Source organism: Danio rerio, chromosome 14 (assembly GCF_052040795.2).
Source record: "Danio rerio strain M-AB ecotype USA chromosome 14, GRCz13ab, whole genome shotgun sequence".
Classification (NCBI taxonomy): Eukaryota; Metazoa; Chordata; class Actinopteri; order Cypriniformes; family Danionidae; genus Danio; species Danio rerio.
Window position 1 is genome coordinate 38,857,723 of NC_141034.1, and position 22,278 is coordinate 38,880,000.

General features: G+C 34.6%; 1 protein-coding gene across 51 annotated transcripts in view; it reads right to left on the minus strand.

The window, feature by feature from the left end:
* The window catches only part of ablim3 (actin binding LIM protein family, member 3), a 131,459-nt gene that overhangs the window by 20,398 nt on the left and 88,783 nt on the right, over nucleotides 1-22,278 (minus strand). For 9 of the 51 annotated variants that reach the window (XM_087280681.1, XM_087280678.1, XM_087280676.1 and 6 more), the window contains 7 exon segments: nucleotides 20,171-20,229; nucleotides 20,021-20,092; nucleotides 15,656-15,811; nucleotides 13,087-13,116; nucleotides 11,646-11,775; nucleotides 9,797-9,895; nucleotides 6,847-6,897 (listed from right to left, as the gene is read on the minus strand). In XM_087280681.1, the coding sequence (XP_087136807.1) occupies nucleotides 6,847-6,897; nucleotides 9,797-9,895; nucleotides 11,646-11,775; nucleotides 13,087-13,116; nucleotides 15,656-15,811; nucleotides 20,021-20,092; nucleotides 20,171-20,229 (597 nt within the window). 51 annotated transcript variants of the gene reach the window in all.

Consider the following 22,278-nt stretch of genomic DNA (forward strand, 5'->3'; position numbering starts at 1 on the left):
AAAGTGTTCATTACAGGCTTGTATCATGAGGATAACCACCAAAATACACACTAAACCACACACAAATATGAAATAAACGAATCTAACAAGCTGTAGGAGACGGTTCTGACCTTTCTTCGGAGTTAACTTGATGGACGGTGCAAGTATCGGAGCTGGCCAGTAAATAAATCTACAGTATTAGTGCGGCTCTGTGCAAATCTCTGAAGCAAATTCATCTCATTTATGCACTCTAGATCTCAGCGGTTGTATATTGTCTGCGCTAATTGGCAGGATCACACAGATCCGGTGCCAGAAGCTTTGAAGACCTTGAACCACCATCATTCACAAAAGTTTTATACATCCCTTGACAATTGTGTGTTTGTCTTTTAAACATTTTAGCTAATTCGATGCTGTCAGCAACTACTGAATGTCTACTGCTCTCTTAAATGTAATCCACAAAAGTTAACAGACTTTATCCCCAAAAAGGTCAGAACTGTGAAGAAAATGTCTACAGGATTAGAACAAAAATAAAAATAATACAGACAATTCTGCACATCCATATGACAGTTGAAGCCAATATCTTAAAATTCAGAATGTTTTCTCAAAATTACACTTTAAAATGTCAATAGATTCCATTTGGGCCTACATGTTTTTAATTTTTTAATAATAATAATAATAAATGAATGAATAAACATATAATTGGAAATTTGTATTGGAAATGGGATGAAAAGCTTTCTAGGTCCAGGAATCTGTTGTAAGTACAGTTGAGTCTAGATGAAATTCTCAAAATTGAACTCTATATATTATGAAACTCAGTTTAGGATAAATATCAATAATAGTTTGGTAAAGGGAACAAGCCTGTAATGCACATATGTTATATTTACATCATACACATATAAGTACACACACAGAACATGCAGTTAAGGGAAAGATGTATTACTACTACTGTATCATTTTGTAAAAATGTTAGAGTTCATGGCAGTGCATGGCATAGATTTCATTAGAAAAAGATTCTAACTAATGTACTTCACAAAAAAGTGTAATATAAGCCCCTTTCACACAGTGATACCGGAAAATATCCGGAAAATTTACGGAACGACTTTACCGGTATGTTCAAAAAAGCGCTGTTCACACAGGCGAGGACGTTACGGAAATTTTCCGGAAAAGAGCATTCACACATCCATTCCAAAATACCGGTAAATTCTGACATAATTCACCACAAATGAGCTTTAAACGGCTGCGCTTGTATTTGTAAACATTTGACTAAATTACAAACTCTTTTGATGATCAATATTGTAAACAACTTTCACAGGATCATATTCGCATTTCGAGATGTTCATAATATGTGCGTGTGCTGCCGCTCACAGGCTGTTTCATGGGCACACGCAAAGCTTGAAGGTAAACAAACAACGGCTTATCATAAGCATCTTATCGATGATTATTTGCACAGTTGGCATTAAGGAGAACATATAAACGTGATCTGACTAACTTCTAGCAGCTAAATGTGTCTGGAAAAATATTCAAAGGCTTTTATTCTCACAAACCGCGCGGACGTAAATGCGTCTGACTGTTGTGATTGGCTAAAGCAGAAGTCTTACGTCAGCACGTTCTAGACGTGCACGCGCTTATTCCGGAAATATTCCTTCTGCGTTCACACAGCGCAGCATTCCGACAAATTGCCGGTAATGTTACAACTTCTCTTTCCGGAAAATAGCCAGAACGAATTTACCGGTATTTTCAAAAAGGACCTGTTCACACATACAACCTTTCCGGAAAATTGCCGGTAATTTTCCGGAAAGGTCTGTATGTGTGAAAGGGGCTATAGTCAATTTATGAATGAACAGATAGAGATATGCACATAAATAAGTGGAATTTGCCTGAAGGATTTCTCTTCCATATGTCACAATGAATGTATTCTCAACTGTTGAACTGTGCTCACGCTAGTCTTGAAGCCAAACGTATAATGCCACAATCTGTGGTAACAACAGCAAAAAATAAACGTAATTCAACAAATTGTATTCAAAATATTTCAAATCTACCTCTCCTAAACTCACATTATTTTAAACCAGCTAAAAGCCCATTGAGACATTTGTATTAACAACAATTCTCTATGTGATTCCAATAGACCCTTTTAACAAGACTACATTTGACACATTTAACGGTCATCAGCATCTTAAATCCTAAGGAGTTTTTAATATCATGACTTTTTAATCTTCTGGCTGCTGTCATCAGTCTTACACATTTTTTTTCCTTTTTCTGAAAGTCTTGAAAACACCATTGTGGAGTTTTTTTATTATTATTATCTCAGCAAATAGGATTGTAATAAAATGATTTGTTGTACTCTCCCAGTTACTGCACCCTAAAGGACCATTTCCACAGAGTGATACAGTACAGTGCACTTTTATGCCAAAAAGCGAACCGTACTGTTCTCCTCTTTTCAAGAACCCTTTCCAAAGGGTACCTAGCACGACAAAAGAGTACCAAAAGGCAGAGCTAAACACGCAGCTGAACGCTATTGGTTTACAGAGAAAAGTACAGAGAATGAAAACAAAAGAAGCGCCATTTTTAAATACATAGCCGAGACATTACACGGTTATAATATATACATATAACAACAAGCCATGGTCAACCCGAGCTCAAACCAATCTTCTCTTTGTCTTGATGAACAGCCACAAAGCCAAAAAGAAGAGTAGCGTGGTTTCACTTTCTTCAGAGAGCTCGCATGTGCATCTTTATTGGAAATAACAAACTTCTTAAGCTGATGTTAATAATGTGCACGTGATTATTGAAGCTCTTCTGACATTCGATCCTTTCAGAAAATGACAGACACACGAGAGCAACACGCAAAAAAAACAAACAAACAAGAAACCTGAAAAAAACAATGGAGCAAATGATTCTTTCAGCAACTTAAAACATGCGCAAACTGCCATGTTTAACTATTATCATCACCTTTTGAACTATTATAAATTCGGAATGACGGAATTACTTTTTAACAAGATGTTAACATTACATATGCTGGTGAAGAATAAAGATGAGAGGTTTGTACTGACTATATATGTTTCAAATAATTTATTTATACATAAGTATTTATGTATATAAAGCATTTGCTTAGTAAGAAGTGCTTTTATGATATGTGAACTTCAAGAGAAAATGACATAGACTCCAACTTTCTGCCTAACACCACGCCCACCAAAATGGTACCATTGGTACCCTTGGCAGTGGAGACACAAACCTGATAAAGGTGACCTGTACCAACCGTACTGTACCACTCAGTAGAAACGAGGCATAAGTTTAACTATGACAACTTCCACTACCAAGAACCCCCGGAAATGTGAAACTAGTCTATTTGCACCAAACTTGATTTTTTGAACGCAACAAAATTGTCTTGATCTTGTGTTTCTTGTCATGAAAGGTAAATGAAACAAAAGTGTAGTGTGACCATCCTTTTAGAGAAGCAAAATGGCCACCACTTTAAGAATTAACAGAGTAGGTCATGTTTAGACTTCCACACTCAACCATTTCATGCTTAAACAGGCTTTTCCTTCCTAACAGTGGTTTCTCAACAGGACTGAGCTTAACTTGGCTTTCAGTGTGGCATCTAATGCAGACACTTCCCAGTTGATCTACGGCAGAGGGGGGCATGGCAAGCTTTAATCATGCCTCAGCAAGCCTCATCCTTTTTTCATCACCCTCCTGTGGAAGGAAGGATGCGCTCGTGCCAGCTCTACATTCTTCTGTCATGCAAGGAACGAAAGCAGGACGCATTTGGATGCTTAAGCAGAGGGGGCAACTTTTCCACCAAAAGACCCTGATATACTCATCTTTTTTTCTTTATTTAGGAGTAAAAAGATGCAAGAAATACGCAAATGGAATGTTTAAACACCACCCATAGTACGACAGTTTCTTTTTAACCCTTAAATGCATGAATGCTTATGAACGCCAATCATCATTGCAGTCTTTAGTGACATGGACCTTTATATTTATCATGGATGGACTTCTAAAGGCTGCAAATGTGTAAAACTCTTGTGATATTTGAATTACAATTCCAAAGGAAAAATACATGATATATCTTTACATTTTAAAAGTTGAATGGATTGAATCCGAGCAGCCCATTTTACTATCAATATTACAGTCAGAGTGCTCTAATTCGCAATCTTAACCATGTACAACTATAAGTCTCAATGTCTTTAAAATCAGAATCGTGATCACTTACAGCTTATTCGCCAAATCCAGCATCAAGAGACAGTAGCATGTATATTTAAATGCATACAGTAATTGCTCAACAATAAAGCCAATCAAACCATTTTGAGTTTTGGTGATAATATTATTTAGTTTTATGGCTGCTGTAATTATACCTGAATTAGAATATCAGATATTTTTGTTGCGCAGAAAAAGAATTCTGTTACATTATTACATATCACAGGTCTCATATTACCGTATTGACCTTATTCTAAAATGCGGAAGTGCGCCTGTTTTCGCGATTGTCTTAGAACTTCCGATTCAGTCGCCTATGGGAGAAATGACTAGGAATAATAAACGGCAGAAAATGGCCAAACTACTTGCTCAACAAACAAATGTTTGCATGACTACACAGACCAAGTAGCATAATATAATAAGAAAATATTAAATTGCAACATCAAACAGCGTAACGAGCAGTTGTTAACGTCAAAAAATGAATGGAAGTGAATGTGACCGGAAGTCGCGAGACAAAAAGATTCAAATGGCAGCGCCCACTTGTCAGCTGAGAATAAGGTGAATACACTTAAAACAATATATTAGAAAAATATGTTATTTTTAAAGGTGCGGTATGTAAGATTGACACCCAGTGGTTGAACTTGGTACTGCACTCCAAAATAAAAACACATTTTCATTAGGCCTTCTCGAATGACTATAATGTTCCATAACAAAGAGTTTTTGTCCTAATTATGATCAGAAATGTTTATTTTAGAATTAATTTAAAATTTTCATGGCTGAACAACAGAATAAACTTCTAAGACAATGATCCCCTCAGGTACTGGTTATGCTTTATACAGTGTTAAATGCTACAAACGTGAGTTTGAATACCATTTTATATGACATTTATTGCCATACTGAAAGCAGCAGCAGATAGTTTACCTTAAATCTTGAAAATAAAATATTACAGTGAATGTTTGGTGTGAAATATAATTAAGTGCAATTAGAGTGCTGAAATATAATTGGGTAAACTGACAGTTGGCTGGTTATAGAAACCAAAACAAAGAGAGATTCTGACAAGGAACCAGAAGTTCAAATTCAAAGGAGAATATCTGACTTTAGCATTGTTTTTCAGATAAGCAAATATGTTCACTTAACATGTTTCTTAAATATCTGCAAATATATTACGGTATTTCTTTGATTCATAACAGTCAAATCTTACATACAGCACCTTCAAATTTGCTTTCTTGCAATATTGATTATAATGAATAAAGATCTACTCCATGGATCTAAGGGTTAATATGACATATGAACTTAAATACAAGCTAGCGTGCAGCACAATCTATATCTGTAATATCATACGTGTTTCATCTTGTTAGGAGAAATCAAGCAATGTTGATGACATAAACCAAATATTGTATATCAGGGCCTTGATTCATACAGTTGCATGAAAAAGTATTGGAATCCTTCCACATGGGCATCTGTATAAACTGGTCATAAAATTTGATATGATAAAAAAAAGTTTGGCTTAACATTTCAGCTAACTGTTCTGTAGGTCTTATCTGGAGTTACTGAAACATTTGCATTATTGCAGCATTCACTTATTATGTAAGTGTAATTAATTATTATTTTTTATAATTATTATAAGTTTATTCAAATCAATCCAATGTGTATGCTAACAACTATATACACAGCACAGCAATGCATTAAAATGACAAAATAATACTTACTAAATATATTTTCTCTTATTATACAAACAGTTGAGGTTAGTGTGAGATTATATATATATAAAGTATTTCGACTTATTTATTATAACTATTTATAGGATTGTAGCACTTAAACTTTACCTTATTCAAACACAACAATTTAATCAAAAAAATGAAAATAAGTTCCTAATTACAGAAACCATAACCATATTAAAAACTACGGTTCCCATCAATTACAATAGCAATAACCAGACTAGTTAAAACAAGTTAATAGATGAACATAAATGTGTCATTAGAGTGAGGTATTCCTTTCTCTCTGAATTGATAAACTGTGAATACAACTACAGTAACTCCATATCACAGAAGCAATATGTTCAATTTAGCTTTTGGTGCTATTTCAACCTGTTGGTTATGAATAAAGCGCTGTTTCTGTACTTTCCACACTTACTTCCACACTGCAGGCTGTACTTAATTGTGCATTCCTGTCACAAATTGTAGTCTTCACCTTTAACACCTGCATGAGCTGATGTAAAATAAAGTATCTGTTTCATGTAGCCTGATATGGATCAGTCTAAAAAATGCCTTGACCAGCATTGATACTGCAGTTTTAAACTGACTCGAGCTATCTCCAATAATACTACTGCTTGTTTAAGCTGATTGCATTAACCTATTGTTGTGATCCGCAGCAAAAAAGAAAAAAAGAGATCAGATTGAATTCAAGGACCATGCATGTATATATATGAAACTAACAAACATTTTTCATCCAACTGTATGAGGTAACTTCTAAAATGCGTTCACACTTTCACTCTGCCCACCAAATCCTCTAGAAATATATTATGATCTCTATTTACTCTCTACTTCTTGTTGTAGACTAAATGATTTTCCGCAGGACGCTAAAACTAATCAGACACATCTTTCCCGTGAGCCCACACAGCCTCAGGACCGAGCGAGAGCAAAGACAGGCCAAGGGAGGCCGGGCACACTATACCATGTCTCTTATAGATGGGAGGCTTCCTGTAGATGTTGGGCTCCCCTGTGGCTGAGAAGAAAGGAAAAGATTAGAAAATAAAGCTTGGAGGAGATGTCGGTGACAGGCAGAAGAAAGCAAAGGCAGCAAATGCTTTTTTTCTACTTCCTCTTCAGGCTTCCAGGGACCTTCGGGGTACGGTGGAGGAGAGTGGAACGGTGAAAACACAAAAAAAGGGTTCACAAATGGAGTAGAACCATACTATAGATGTATAGTATAGACTGACTGAACAGTTACAGAGACTTTGATCCATTAAAGGGGACATATTATCAAAATCTGGCCATTTCCTTGCTTAAGTGCTATAATCTGAGGCATCTACAGTATGGAAACGGTTCACCTTTCTTTGTGGCTTTCAGATTTCTCCTTCTAGTGATGTAAAACATTTTATTGTTATTATACAGTGTATTACTGCTCCTAAATCTGCAAGTTTCCAGCCACAGAGCATTTATACGTACTCACTGCAGTAGCTATAGATTTACAATGTTTGTGGTATACAGTAGCAAAAACATCAGAGACACTGAGGCCCCAGTTTACGCTAAAACATTTAAGTTTCAAAACTGTGTTTTAGAATGAAAATGATCCACGTCCACACTGGCATTTCACCCAGCGTTTCTGAACAACTCTCCATCCACACTATACTGCTGAAAATGCACATCACGTGACCAAACACACACTCTCTGGACATCTGAGCTCCAGGCAGTCAGAGGGTGCTTTAAGCACAAACCCCAGATGAGAGAAGCTCATGTCAGACAGTTTTTCCACTGGATCTCATCTCACTATATTTGTTAGATGTGACGCGACAACACAGCTGATAAGAACTCGCGCGACAACACCGCTATTCAGTACGCACGCGACAACACAGCTGATAAGAACTCGCGCGACAACACAGCTGATAAGAACTCGCGCGACAACACTGCTATTCAGTACGCACGCGACAACACAGCTGATAAGAACTCGCGCAACAACACCGCTATTCAGTACGCGCGCGGCGACAACACCCGCTTTAGAGTTTTCCAGCTCTTTTTTTATCCCCGCTTCTATCAGCACACTCCATTTCCGCATTACTGGATCTGTAGCGACAACAGACCGCAAGGGATGATGGTCATGCATGGGCTGATGGGAATTGTAGTTTTCGCTACCTCCCGTTCGCTTCATTCGCCTGAGCAAATTTTCTCAGAAGACCTAATATCGAAAAAAATTAATATTGCGGTATGACGGTATTTACAATACCGTTACATCCCTAGTTAATATTGATTTATGTAACCACGTACACTAATTCTGCACATTTGACTGATTACTCACCTATATTTCCTAAATTGTGTAAACGTATTGTATTATTGATTGCCATTATTGATTATTAAAACTAAGGTAAAAACTAAACTCGGCAAAAGAGACAGGGAATGTTTTATATTTTTCAATGAAAATGAAAGGATGCAGTTATGTTATAGGCTCTGTTTTGTTATAAATATGCATACAGTAAAGACGGCAGTGATATAAATACTGTGTGTAGCTACACGACGCCTTAACATTTTTGTTGTCTGCTAAATTGTTAATATCAAAATGAAAATAATCTTGTTGTTACGACAGTGAAACAACGTAGCCAGATATGAATGACTTTATACAGTACACTGTTCCCTTTGAAGATTCACTGGACGTGTACTGGGGGGTTTGTTTTCTATTTCAAACTTGTGATGTCTGAATTTACAAGCAAAGCATGCAAGACTGAAAAAACTCAACTTTGTGTACTTAATATTGAGAATAAAAGTCCCAATCTCAATTTTCAGATGTCTCTGTTTTTCCTATCAACACTGACATGAAGCAGCAGTGTTTTAAAACAGAAAACAACCTCTTCCTCTTCCCAAAAAGCTTTGTTTTTGGGGCTCGAAAACTCCAGGGTAGTGTGGACGGAAAACGTAACTGTAGCAAAACTTATGCATTTTAAAACTAAAACATATTAGTGTAAAAGAAGCCTTCGAACATTGTGGTCAAATTTCATATTTAAAAAGTAACAATTTGATAAATTTGTGTAAAAGAGTCTTGTATATTCTACTGTATAAAGTCTTGTATATTCTACTGCTTCACTAATGGGGGTCTGTTCAATGCTGTTTCTTAAAGATGTGTTGTTCAATAGCAGCACTTTATTCCTAAACTTCATAGCCAAAACAAGTAGGTCAATTCAAGTTGTGAAAATATTTTAGGAATGCACCAATATGGATTTGTTTTTCACTAAAACAGATAACTGGTCCAATTTAGCTTTTTGAGATTTGAAACGAATAGCCAATATATATATATATATATATTCAAAAAAATCTTTTTGCTGCTTGCTCCAACAACTTTCCTAAAATGAGCTAAATCCTCACAGTTCTTGATTTTTTTTTGGGACAACTTAATTGTTTTATATTCAGTTCACTTTCAGCAAGCACGTAAAGTGGTTAAATCAGCTTAAATAATACATCATTTATCAGCATAAAGATATCAATAAAAAAAATATTATATCAATTAAAAAAATGTATTGGACCGATAATGATAATATTAGTCGGACAATTTATCGGCCCATATCAATATGGTTGCTGATATATCCTGCATTCCTAAAATGTTTCTAAATGATTGGTCATAAAATTTTAGCTGTGTGAGACTCATTTGTTTTGTTGTTTCTGGAGTGTCAGAATAACCCTTCTAGAAAAAGCAGCAGCTCCTTTGCATTTAAAGGGATGCAAGCTATAATAAATGATCTGTGTTATATTTCATCCTGAAACATCCCAGGCATTTTGGGGACAAGAAAAAAAAAAGAAAAAAAGAGGCATAATATGTCCCCTTTAATTATGGGTTAATTTTATACTGAATTATAGTGCTGGATGAGTATGAAAGTGATGGCAGCAGCCGATGAGGTGAATGTCGAGGCCTGGCCTACCTGGCAGATGGAAATGCTTGGGAGCTTGGTTTGTGGTGGGCGTGCTGGACCGGGCGTCTAGCTGACTGTAATAGGGTGAACTTCTGCCACTCTCAGTGCCTGTAGCGAAAGCCCCAAGCCAATGACAGTAACAGAAGCAGAGCATGAGTGCACACTTCCTAACACACACACACTCAGTCATCATCAACACACCGGTGTGAATCATCTGATCAATGATCCGAGGTTAGCCAGGCAGGGACAGTATGCATTTCTAAACTGAGGAAAAGACATACTGTGCCAGACAGACGAGTGCAGAGGATAAGATGTGGGTGGAATGGTGGAACACGCCCCTAATAACAGCCTAACATTTCTTACACACAAAAAAACATACTTTGATAAAAGTCAACATGAATTTAAATAAATAATAACATAAATAAATTAACTAATTAATTAATTCATAAACAAGCAAATAAATAAATTCTGAATAAATTCTTGAATAAATTAATAAATAAATTTTTGAATACATTTACAAACAAACAAACAAACAAACAAACAAACAAATAAACAAACAAATAAACAAATAAACAAATAAACAAATTAATTAATTAATTAATTATTTAATTAATTAACATTATTGTGGTCTTGTTTAATTTTAGCTAATGAAAAAAATGTTTCAGTTTTAACAATAAAAGTACTGAAAAACGAAATTTGATCATTCCAGAATTGTTTAGGTTGGTTAGCTTGCCACCCAAAAAAATTTGTATACAAATTTAATGAAGATATTAAAATTTGATAACTTTTTTGAGTGACACACGATTTAATGCAGTTATTGTTGCATAAAATATATTCAGTTATTAAAATTAAAATTAAATATAAAATAAAACACATTTTGGCCGTGGCACAACTGAAATAAATGTTATTTGACTGTTAAAAAACATATTAAGTTAACTAAAACCAAAACCACACAGCTAAAATTATTTTTGTCATCTAAAATAGAAACGTTAAATAACAAACATTAAAAAAGTGTTTTTATTCAGCTAATTTCCAAAATAATATTCGTTATCATGATCAAATGTCAATAAAAGCTCAAGAATATATAAAAATAGACATGTTTAAACAATTTTTAAAATAAAAAAAACATGTCATTAAATCTTTTAAATTAATAACAAAAATGTACAAAATAATAATAATAATTTTATCAATATTTTTTGTAAGTATATTTAGTTAATGATACTAAAACAACAAGGTGGAAGAACAAAATTTACTAAAACTAAATCAAAACCATAAAACTAAAATTATTTCTGACACTTAAAAGTAAACTTATATTGTAAATTTATTTTATTTCAGCTAGTTGCAAAGAAAACATTTATTATTTAACATTTAAAACACTTAAAACATTTAAAACAATAAAAAACTACATTTGTTTAATTCTTAATTTTACTAAAATACCCCTAAATTTGAAGTACTAAAAGCACGAAAACTAAAAAATCTTAATCTCAATAAATAATATAAATGAAGACTTGGTCAGTATGCCAATGTCCCTTTTTTTTTTTACTTGTTTACTAATTTTATGTTACTTAAATTAATACTTACCAAATCAGCTGTTATTGCAATGCAAACCATACTTTTACAAGAAAGCAAACAAAGATATGTATACAGTATATTTTCCAATATACTGCATATTCATTAAAGTCCTCAGCCCAGTCCAGCTTACATCAGTGTGCTGGTTCAACCTGATAAGTGCTGGTCCACTACATGTTATTCACCAGCAAAAAATGCTGATCAGCTTCATGAAGTTTATTTATGATTGGCAACAGCATGAATCAGGGATGATGGACTGTTTTCTGTGAGTATGCTGTTGTGTGCTCACCGTATCTGTAGTAGTGCTGTGGCGAGCGAGGCATAATGGGAGACATGCCCTGTCTGCTGTAGGTGGGAGAGTCGATGTAGCCCGGACTGGAGGATCTCCTCATCCTTATGTCCATACTATCATACATGTCCTAAACACACCAAAAAAGCTCAGATTTTATTATTCATAACAATACTCTTCATAATTCATGCCTTAAAAAAAATCTAAAGGTAATTCAATGTATTTTGTGTATTTTATGTGTTTTTTTGTGTGTAATTTATCAGGAAAGCCTTTTCAACAAATTACAAATTTGACTGCAAAATGTATTTCCAATGACATTAGGCAAGTGATTAGGCCTTGTTCGCTGACATATTGTTACATAAAAAATACAGTGGCAAGAATATTTGAATTCCTAACAAACAAAAAAACAATCAATAAAAAAGGAAAAGTTAATTATGACAAACAGTAATAAAAAACTAAATTACTATAACCTACCAAATTAATATAAACAAAAATATAAATATAATAAAAGATGGACTAACATATTCTTGTCACAGTAAAATGACTTTCAAAGATACTTTTGTAATGTCTATTCATTTATCATTCTCAGCAATGTTTTCAACATGCATTCATATACAACATTTTTAACCCTCCTGTGACTTTTCCCAAGTCCTTTTTAACGGAGCAAGAAAATGTTCACAGTACTTTTTTTTTCTGGAAAAAGTCTCATGTCTTATAGTTTGATGGTATTAAAAGCAGTTTCTTTTAATTTTTCAAAAAACAAAATATCAAGATCAATATTCTCTTAACAAACCACTGTTGTCCAATAACTATGTACTGTATGTCTAATTAACATAGTTTTTTCTCCAAATTGCACTGAAAATGGCACTTTCATAAGTTGAATACAAATATAATAAAATAACCAGTAGAATATTAGGTAAAACTTTATTTTGATGGTCCATATTGCCCATTTTTGACTAAAAGTTGCAATGCAACTACATACCAATTACTTCGCATTTGAATATTAGTAAACTGGCTGCTTAATATCTGCTGATACTGCTCCTTTAACAGACACACAACTGACTGTAGATACTTTGAAAGTACAAATCAACTTGCACTAAACCTAACCCTAACCCCAACCTTACAGTCAGCTTATAATCTAATGAGAATTAGTTGGCATGTAGATGAATATAAGCTAAATTCAACAAAATGCGTTAAAGTAAGAGAGTGATACCAAACATTACATACTGTCATCATGGCACAGACAAAAGAAACAAGTTATCAGGAACTAGCTATTAAACCTATAATGCTTAAAATGTGTTGAAAATATATTATCTCCGTTAAACAGCACTTGGGAAATATTTGAAAAAGAATTAAAATTCCACAGGAGGTCTAATAATTTTAACTTCAACTGTACATACATAAACATGCAGAGTATTTTCCCAAAAATCTAAATGTCTACCTGAGAATAAGGGGAGAGTGTGCCCAAGGACTGTGGAGACAAAACCAAAAGAAGGAAGATTTAGAATAGTAAATCAGAGATCTCATGACATCTGATGTGTGTGGAGTAAGAAGAAAAAGGGATCGCAGGTGAAGGAGCCACTGTGGTCAGATCAACCCTCTTTATACCTCCTGTAAAACTTTAGAACTCAATATTTCCCATCAGCAAGCAGAAATTCAAGGAATAGTTCAGCCAAAATTGAAGATCCTGTCATCATTTACTCCCCTTTATGTTGCTCCAAACTCAATTATTACTTTGCATGTGTTCGTTGATATTTAGGAAACCATCATATAGTTTGCAACAACGAGATCGTGAGTACACACTGACACTAATTTTGACATGAACTATCCCTTAAAAAAGACCACATAAATCACTAGCATTTTTCAGAAAGCTTCCCAAAAGTGAACTAAAGGCAGCCATACTGTATGAGCTGCTTTTCCACTCCATGGTATGTCTCAGCTCTGCTCAGACAACTCAGCTTTTATATACATGTACATCTTTACTCTGTTTGCAATTCCACTGCAAATTAGGACTGCTTCAATGTGGGTGGGATTAAGGACATACATGTTTGTAGATTCTCTGGAAGACATTCATCTCCAAAAGCTGAGCGACTGACTTTTTTTTTCACCTTTTTACTCTTGCTTGCCCCATGCATCACTAAAACTGTTTGTCAGCTGCCAATTAGAGGAACATCTGCTCTTTGTCTATTGACCATGACACCACCATTTTAAAATATAAAGGCTTTTTTTGGTGCCTTTTTGTTGTTTAATATTGGCAGTGACTGTTTTGTGTGCTGCTTCCGCACCCTGTGCTGCTTTCATTTTGATCCCCTGCTGTGCCTGTGCTTTTTTGTTTGAGTGCTCTTAGTACTTGAAGCAAAAAGCAAATAAGCAAATAAATACTAAACATCAATGTGTTTTTTCCCACTGTCCAATCAAATGAACTGAAAGGTAGCCTTCTGATTTGACAGGACAGCTGATTCGAAGGTTGATTTTGTAGTTGCCTAGCAACATAAAATAGCCCCAGTGCACTGCTCTTTTCTATATTATAAAAAGTCAACTACAAAGACAGTATGCAGGTGTCCCCCACATTTTTAAAATGTAAAAGCATGCACTGTTTATAGTTATGTAATAGTTTAACAGATAGCGTAAGACAGCAGAAAAGAATTTGGGTAACTTTGACTTTACTGGCAATTGTTCTTCTCAATATCATTTCTTTTTTGTAAAACTGCAACAAAGAGAGGAAAATATATATTTATTCACATTTACGTTAACATGTTCAATTCAGTCAGCAGTAAAATTTTACTAATGCATCATATTCTATACAAAATCTTAATATGCATATTAGAAAAATCTATTAATGAGTTAATTTAAATAGAATTTTAGCAAAATTATCCTATTTACATCACCAGGTGTTTGTACAACAAAATACAGGTGGTATAAAACTGATTATAATCAAATGACCCTTGAGTATTTCCAAAATAGAGCTTTAGTAAAAACAGAGCACTTACAGACATATATTTCAGCATTTAAATGAACTCCAGAAATAATCTGAATTAAGTTGTCCTCCAGAAAACTTAAGAATTGTGTGTTTACACTGATTTTAAATAAGAAGTTTGAACAAACAGCAAAATACTTTTTTTTTTGAGTGTAAAGCAAAGTCGTGGTCACAAAAAAGTAATCCGTAACTGCATCAGACCAGAAACACAAAACCTGTGGGAAGAAATTAGGCAATTTCCAGAAGAGCAAAGTTCAAGTTTGGTAAACTCGGATCTGTGAATACGAATCAGTGAATTCATGAGACCAACAGAAGACGTAAAGAAATTAAACTGCCTTTTTGAGCTATGTCACATCATCCTTTTTTATACTGCTCTTTTGTAGCACCACTCAACATATTTTGCATGCTTAAAGTTTAATGTGACAATGCTTTAACATGATAAATGTTTAACATGGCTTAATGGATGAAGACAGTGTTATATAATGACCAAATTCAGCATACAGCATATAAAAATATCTTTACTCTATGTAAAGAAAATACACAACTGATCTGCAGTGTTTACGAAACACATTTTAGTAACAATATAGCTTACTTCGAAACCACACTGAAAAATATCTTGCTCCCTGTCATCTCAACTTACACCACTCAAAAATATTAAGTTAAACTTTGTATAACTCAAAGATTTAGCTTGAAACCTGGTTAACTTATTAAAATAGAAAGAAACATAAATATATTTGTTGTAATTTCATTATTTTTACAATGCACACACCAGATACAGCACAAAGTAGAATCCCCATAAAAAAACGAGTCACACTGAACTGTACTGAGCCACACCATGCAGTGGAAATGAGCTAACTGACTGTTAGCAGTTGGAGAAATGCACAAACATAGCCACACAGCCAGCCAACAAATGCGACATAGATGAAAAAACACAGACAAAAAGCTATGCTAAGCTCAGCTAAGACCAGGTCATTCAGCAACAGAGGGGAGACATGCTAAGAGTGGACGCGATGGGGCTCTAGTGGTCCTGTACCTCCCCATAGCTGAGGCGCTCTAGCCTGTCATCGGAGCAGTATCTGTGACTCGACTCATAGGACCAGTAGTCTGGCCTCTGCACTTCATAAATGGCTTTAACCTTAGGCAGCGCTGCCAAGTCTTTGTAATCAAGGATCTCGTTGTCCATTTTTGCCTGAGGAGAAGGACACAGGACAGATACACACACTCACTCAGACACACGTCAAACGCCATGAGCAAGACTGCAAAAAACAGCAATGGTGACAGGCGATGACAATGTCAACAACACAGGATGAGCTGGAGGCACGTTTGCTGGAACAATGTAATTGAAACTGTGAAGCACATTAATGGTGTAAAATGTCAGGTCCCCATTGAGTTTCATTTTGCATTATACAGTTTAAATGATCCTTAAAATATTTTGTTTTGTGTTAAGCAGAGCAAAGAAAGTCATGTAATGAAGTGATCCAGTGTATATTCATATTTGGGTGAACTGAACTATGCCAGACTAGAGATCTGCACGGGACTAAATTTTTAATCCCGCTCCTGTCAGGTTTCAGTCCAAACTAGAGGTCTGCATTCCAAATCTTAGAATAAAGCGAGGGAGCGGTCGGTAACTCTGATGTAAATTAAATATAGCTCCCGACTCCTGAGCGAGCGAGCATGCGTATGTATGTGTGTGAATTAGAAAGCGTGATGCTGTGTTTGGCTTGTTTGTTGCTGTCTATGTGTGTGTCTATGTGTGAATGAGAGAGAGAGAGAGCTTCATGCTCTCTATGTGTGTGTGTGTGTGTGAATAAGAGGGAGGGTTCTGACTTAAACCTGGTTGGAGCGGGATTAAAAATTTAGTCCCGTGCAGATCTCTAGTCCAAACCCGACTGCTCCCGTTTATATTCAGCATTTGTTGTCCCGCTGCCTGGGAGTCGGGAGCCGGGAATGCAGACCTCTACACCAGACCCAAACTAAATCTCCATTTCAGTCACTTGATTGGAGTTTTGTTACTTGCATTTATTTATTTATTTTTTTTGATGGAGTCTAAACCAGTGATTCTCAACCACAAACATAGAATGTTATGGATGTCTCATTTGTCTGTCACACCCATTACAGGTCCTTCAGTCTCTGCTAATAAGCTGATGATCTGAATAAGTGCAGAACTGGTGGTCCTTCAGGGAGGTGGTTGAGAAACACTTGTCTAAACAACACTTTTAAGTGACACTTGTTTTTGTTTTATATGTAATAATTAACTTCACTCCGTTACTGAATGAAACTGAATCGAAGTTGATCTTTATTGAACTGATTAATGGCCGCTTATTATAGGGTAAGTTTGCATCACAGATTGTGTTCCTTTCCAAAACACTTTTATATATATTTTCACAACTAATAAATATTTAAATGAGACATTTCTGTATCTACATTAAAAACAGATCCATTCAAAAATCTAATGAATCAATCTTTATATGTGTAACCCTCTGGTCTTACTGCACCCAGCCTGGTCTGAACAGTTTTAACAGTTTTTTTTAGATAATATTTTACTGATTTTCAACTTAAAGTGCAATTTAAAGGCTTAATTAGGTTAATTTGGCAAGTTTCCAGAAGAAAAAATATTATAGGAAATACTGTAAAAAAATCTTTGCTCTGTTAAACATCATTTAAATTTTTTTGAAAAAGAACAACAAAATCCACTGGAGGGTGAATAATTTTGACTTTAACTGTATATGTAAACTTAAACTTAAATCAAATGAATTAATTCAGAAGACTTGAATTAAACAATTTGATCATATGAATTCATCTCTTTATAAACAATTTGATAAGTCAGACTTTTAGATAGACAAGACTTTCAGTGGAAATTACACAAATCTCCCAAATATGGTAAAAATAAATTCAAAATTCTTTCCTTTGGGTTCTGGAGGTTAATAATAATGTGATGGGTTTGGAACAGCATGAGGGTGAATGGGAAATGTCATCCTCACTGAAGACATGGGATGCTTTTTAGGGTGTTTCTGCAGCATGCTTAATTATGTTCATTTTGATTTCAAAATATTGTACCGAAATGTGCGCAATATTTCCAAATGCAACCCATCAATAGTAATGATTCATTGTCAAACTGCAGGGGGGAGAAGTATTATGGCTTTAACAATATTAAAACTGTCTTTTCAGAAAAGTGTTCAGAAAGCAACAAAAGGTTGCATGTAACATCAAAATAAAGGTCTATTTTATTGCTGTTCCAATTTAAAACACTGCTAAAAAAATAAAATAAATAATAAAAAAAAAGAAATATATATATATATATATATATATATATATATATATATATATATATATATATATATATATATATATATATATATATATATATATATATATAGCCTATAACTGGCCCTTATATAAAAAATATTTAGTTTAATGAAAAAAATATGTCTTAACAACATATTTTGTATTCAACTACATGAGGGTGAATATAAAATATAAAAATTTTCACATAATAAAGATTGCAATGCCCTATCGAAACTATAAAATAAAGGTGACTTGACATTTAAAAAGATGGTGACTTCCTTTACCAACAATCCCATGGAGTGTTTTAAGATATTCACTCCTAATTGAATTTCTACCTCAGACATGTACACTCTCATGCTTGACCTACAGCGAAGCGTGGATCAGCACATATGCTTACACTGCGTTATGCGTACATCAATCACACAGATATAGCGCAAAGGTTACACACTAGGGCCAGCCTTCTCTTCCACGTGTGATGTTAATGACCACACCACTGCAGAACGCATATAAATGCATTATGAACAAGCCAATAAACTCAAGCATGAGAGGCATCCATCTTGGGATGGCCAATAATACTTACATTTATGCATTCGACAGAAGCTTTAATCCAAAGCAACCTTCAGTGCATTCAAGCTATCCAATTTGATCAGTACATGCATTCCCTGAAAGTCTGTAGGCTACATTTTTGTGTTACAATTGCTATGATTTAGCAGTAGCACAAACACGTAGATTTTTAAAACACTTTTTTTTAGAACTCAATATTTCCCATCAGCAAGATTCTCACTAACATTGCATTTATTTGATCAAATTCACAGTGAAAAAAAGTTATATTGTGAAACTACTGTATGTAAAATGGCTGTTGTCTGTTTTGATGCATTTGTAGCATTGCTGAATCTTTAACAACCTGATCCTTTAGAAATAAATCTACACTACCTGATAAAAGTCCTGTCTTTGATCCCAGTTGTAAGAGCAACAAATAATCATTTGACTTCTAGTCGATCATTTGGAATAGTGGTAGAGAGTTGAGATTTTTCTAATGAATCATCTGATGAACTGCATCCCAATCACAAATACAGTAGAAGACCTATTGGACCCGCATTAACCCTAGATTCTCACAGAAATCAGTCAAGTTTGGTGAAGGAAAAATCATTATTTGGGGTTACATTTAGTATGGGGCGTGCAAGAGATCTGCAGAGTTGAGGGCAACATTAACAGCCTGAGGTATTAAGACATTTGTGCTGCCCATTACATTATTGTACAAACCAGAGGGGATGTCATACTTCATACTTCATCTCATACTTCAGCCTCCACATCAAAGTTCCTGACATTAAAAAAGGTCAAAGTACTCTAGGTTTGGCCAGTCCAGTCGCCAGACATGAACACTATTGAGTTTGTCTAGGCTAAGATGGAGAAGGCGTTGAAGATGAATCCAAAGAATCTTGAAGAACTCTGGGAGACCTCAAGAACACTTTGTCTCCAGGACTAAACAGAAAGTTTATAAAGTATTATAAATATCTTTACTGTATAACTTTAGTGCATCCTTTCTAAATAAAATTATAATTGCTTTCAAATAATTTCTTTGCTGACCACAGACTTTTTTTTTTAAGTGAATGTTGGTTTAACATTAAAATAATAGGTCACTGACATTAACATTCTGTCAGAATGTATATGATTAATTCTACATGGGGGTTCAATGATTACTGTATATAATATTTTTATGCATTTTGCATTCAATTAAAGACAAATAAATTAATAAAAACGTATATGCAAATAAATAAATAAATAGGTTGACTGACATGAATAAATTGTGAATCAATTATATTAGAACTTACAATTTTGATTCAATTGTCCCTTTTACTTAAAAAATATAATATCAATAATGTTTCAGCTTTATTTTCAAACTATACCAACTGTAATGTTTCAATAATCTTTTAAGTGAGTTTAATTGATGTAAGAAAACGCTAATTTGATTCTACTCATAGAATTAATGCAGCCACTTTTTTCAGTGACCTTACATTTAAATGACCACATGATGTTTTATTTAATCATTATAAACGGAAAATCAAAAATTTAAAAACATTTACAACTCTTTGTGAAGCGATTGGCTACTTACACAGATGACTCTGCTGGGTGAACTGATGCTGGAACCTGGAGGAGAGATGGAGGCTTCTGATGTGCGCCTGAGCTGTAAAATACCATAGCAGATTTGAGATTGAGATGTATAGGCTTTTTAAGACTTAACACGAACAAAAAAGACACTCACTCTCAGTTTCCTCTCTGTTCGAGATGCTTGTTTACACACAGGATGCCACACTTCTGAACCTGAGACAAAACAAGGGTGGGTAATTATAATTGTGCAGTGCTAAATACTTATAATCCATCCATATGCTCATTCAACACACCTTAAGATGATATGGTTTAAGAATGTGTTATTGGATTAAATCTCATGGACATCTGTTTGATGCACACTAGTAAGGAATAGTTAAGGAATACTTTGATGTCAGTAAGATTTTTTTGGTGACACCGAAAGGTTAATGGCAGTAAGACAACAATTATTTGTTACATGACATCACAACTGTGTTATGGAGACTGAACATGCAAGGTTTCAAAGTGCTTTTTTGTTTTTAACTTTACGTAATTGTCAAAAGACTATTGGTGTTTTTTTACAAAGTGAAAAATAAATACTTTTTTCTAACAGGCTTGCAATAAATCAATCAAATGAGCAGTTGATACTTTTACATTTTGACAGCAAATTAAATACATCAAAGAAATTGTGCTCTTTTAAGTTTCCAGAGAAAAATGAAGCATCACAGTTGTCCTTATTCCCAATAACAAAACTCAGATCTATTGCTAAAGGAATTAATTATATTTTGACAAATAGAGTTAGTTTCAATACACGTTTTAAGATTTTCCTAATACTACACATTTTACTTCAATTAAACTTTAAACACTAGGAGTAAAACGTCTTTCCACAATATTCACTTTTTAACTAAATTGTAGTCAATGTATAAACAGTAGTGTACAACAACAACAATAACAGCAGCAACAACAACAACAACAACAACAACAACAACAACAACAATAATAATAATAATAATAATAATAATAATAATAATAGGGCGAGGCAGTGGCGCAGTAGGTAGTGCTGTCGCCTCACAGCAAGAAGGTCGCTGGGTCGCTGGTTCGAACCTCGGCTCAGTTGGCGTTTCTGTGTGGAGTTTGCATGTTCTCCCTGCCTTCGCATGGGTTTCCTTCCGGTGCTCCGGTTTCCCCCACAGTCCAAAGACGTGCGGTACAGGTGAATTGGGTAGGCTAAATTGTCCGTAGTGTATGAGAGTGTGTGTGAATTTGTGTGTGGATGTTTCCCAGAGATGGGTTGCGGCTGGAAGGGCACCCGCTGTGTAAAAACTTGCTGGATAAGTTGGCGGTTCATTCCGCTGTGGCGACCCCAGATTAATAAAGGGACTAAGCCGACAAGAAAATGAATGAATGAATAATAATAATGATAAAAATGAACATAATAATAATAATGATACACAAGTAAACTTACAAATGAGTAAAATATAAGAAAATCAGCAATCAAAACAGCAAAATAAAACAAAATTAATATGAAAATACCCAGTCTATTGTTGTTAGTCAATTAGTGTTATTGTTAGAAGGTCAGATGTGTTTTATTTACTTTTATACAACAGTTCTGTCTCGTTCTCGAATCTGATTGGCTGATAGCTGTGATATTCTGCAATATCAGAACTTGTACAGCTTCTTCACTCTTGTGTATTACTTCGCCCACATAACGTGATAGAGCAGATCAATAAACTCATTACAGTTTGGACAACATAATGTACTATTGAGACTTTTTTTAGGCAAGAATGTAGTTGTTTAGATTGCAACTATGCAGTTTATTTATTAGTATAGTGCTTATTTTAACATATTTATAATTTCTGAGAGACATGTCATACTGAGCAGAGCAAAGACGGTTGATGTTCCACAAGATGGCAAAAAGACTGCATAAGAAGCCCTAAGAGGAGAACAGATCTGCATATTTTAGAACTATAGCTGATTAAAACATTATAAAATTGGTGAGTGACATTCTAAGTCGATCTCTCTCTTTTTTATGTGGCAGTGCTGTATTTATACCATAGTAATTGTAGTGTGTTGTGTGGGAGACGGGGCTCACATATCAGGAATGTATGTATATTGTGTTGACCACTCTTTGTATAACCCAAAGTTACCTTTTGGTTGGCCATCTGTTTGTTTCTAATGCGTCTTCTGTTTTTGTTACTGCAGAACAGTTCAGTAAAAAGAAAGAAAGAAGAAATGCCCGCATGTGTTTAGCGTTTTTCCTTATCGTAAACACAACAGTAATCTGGT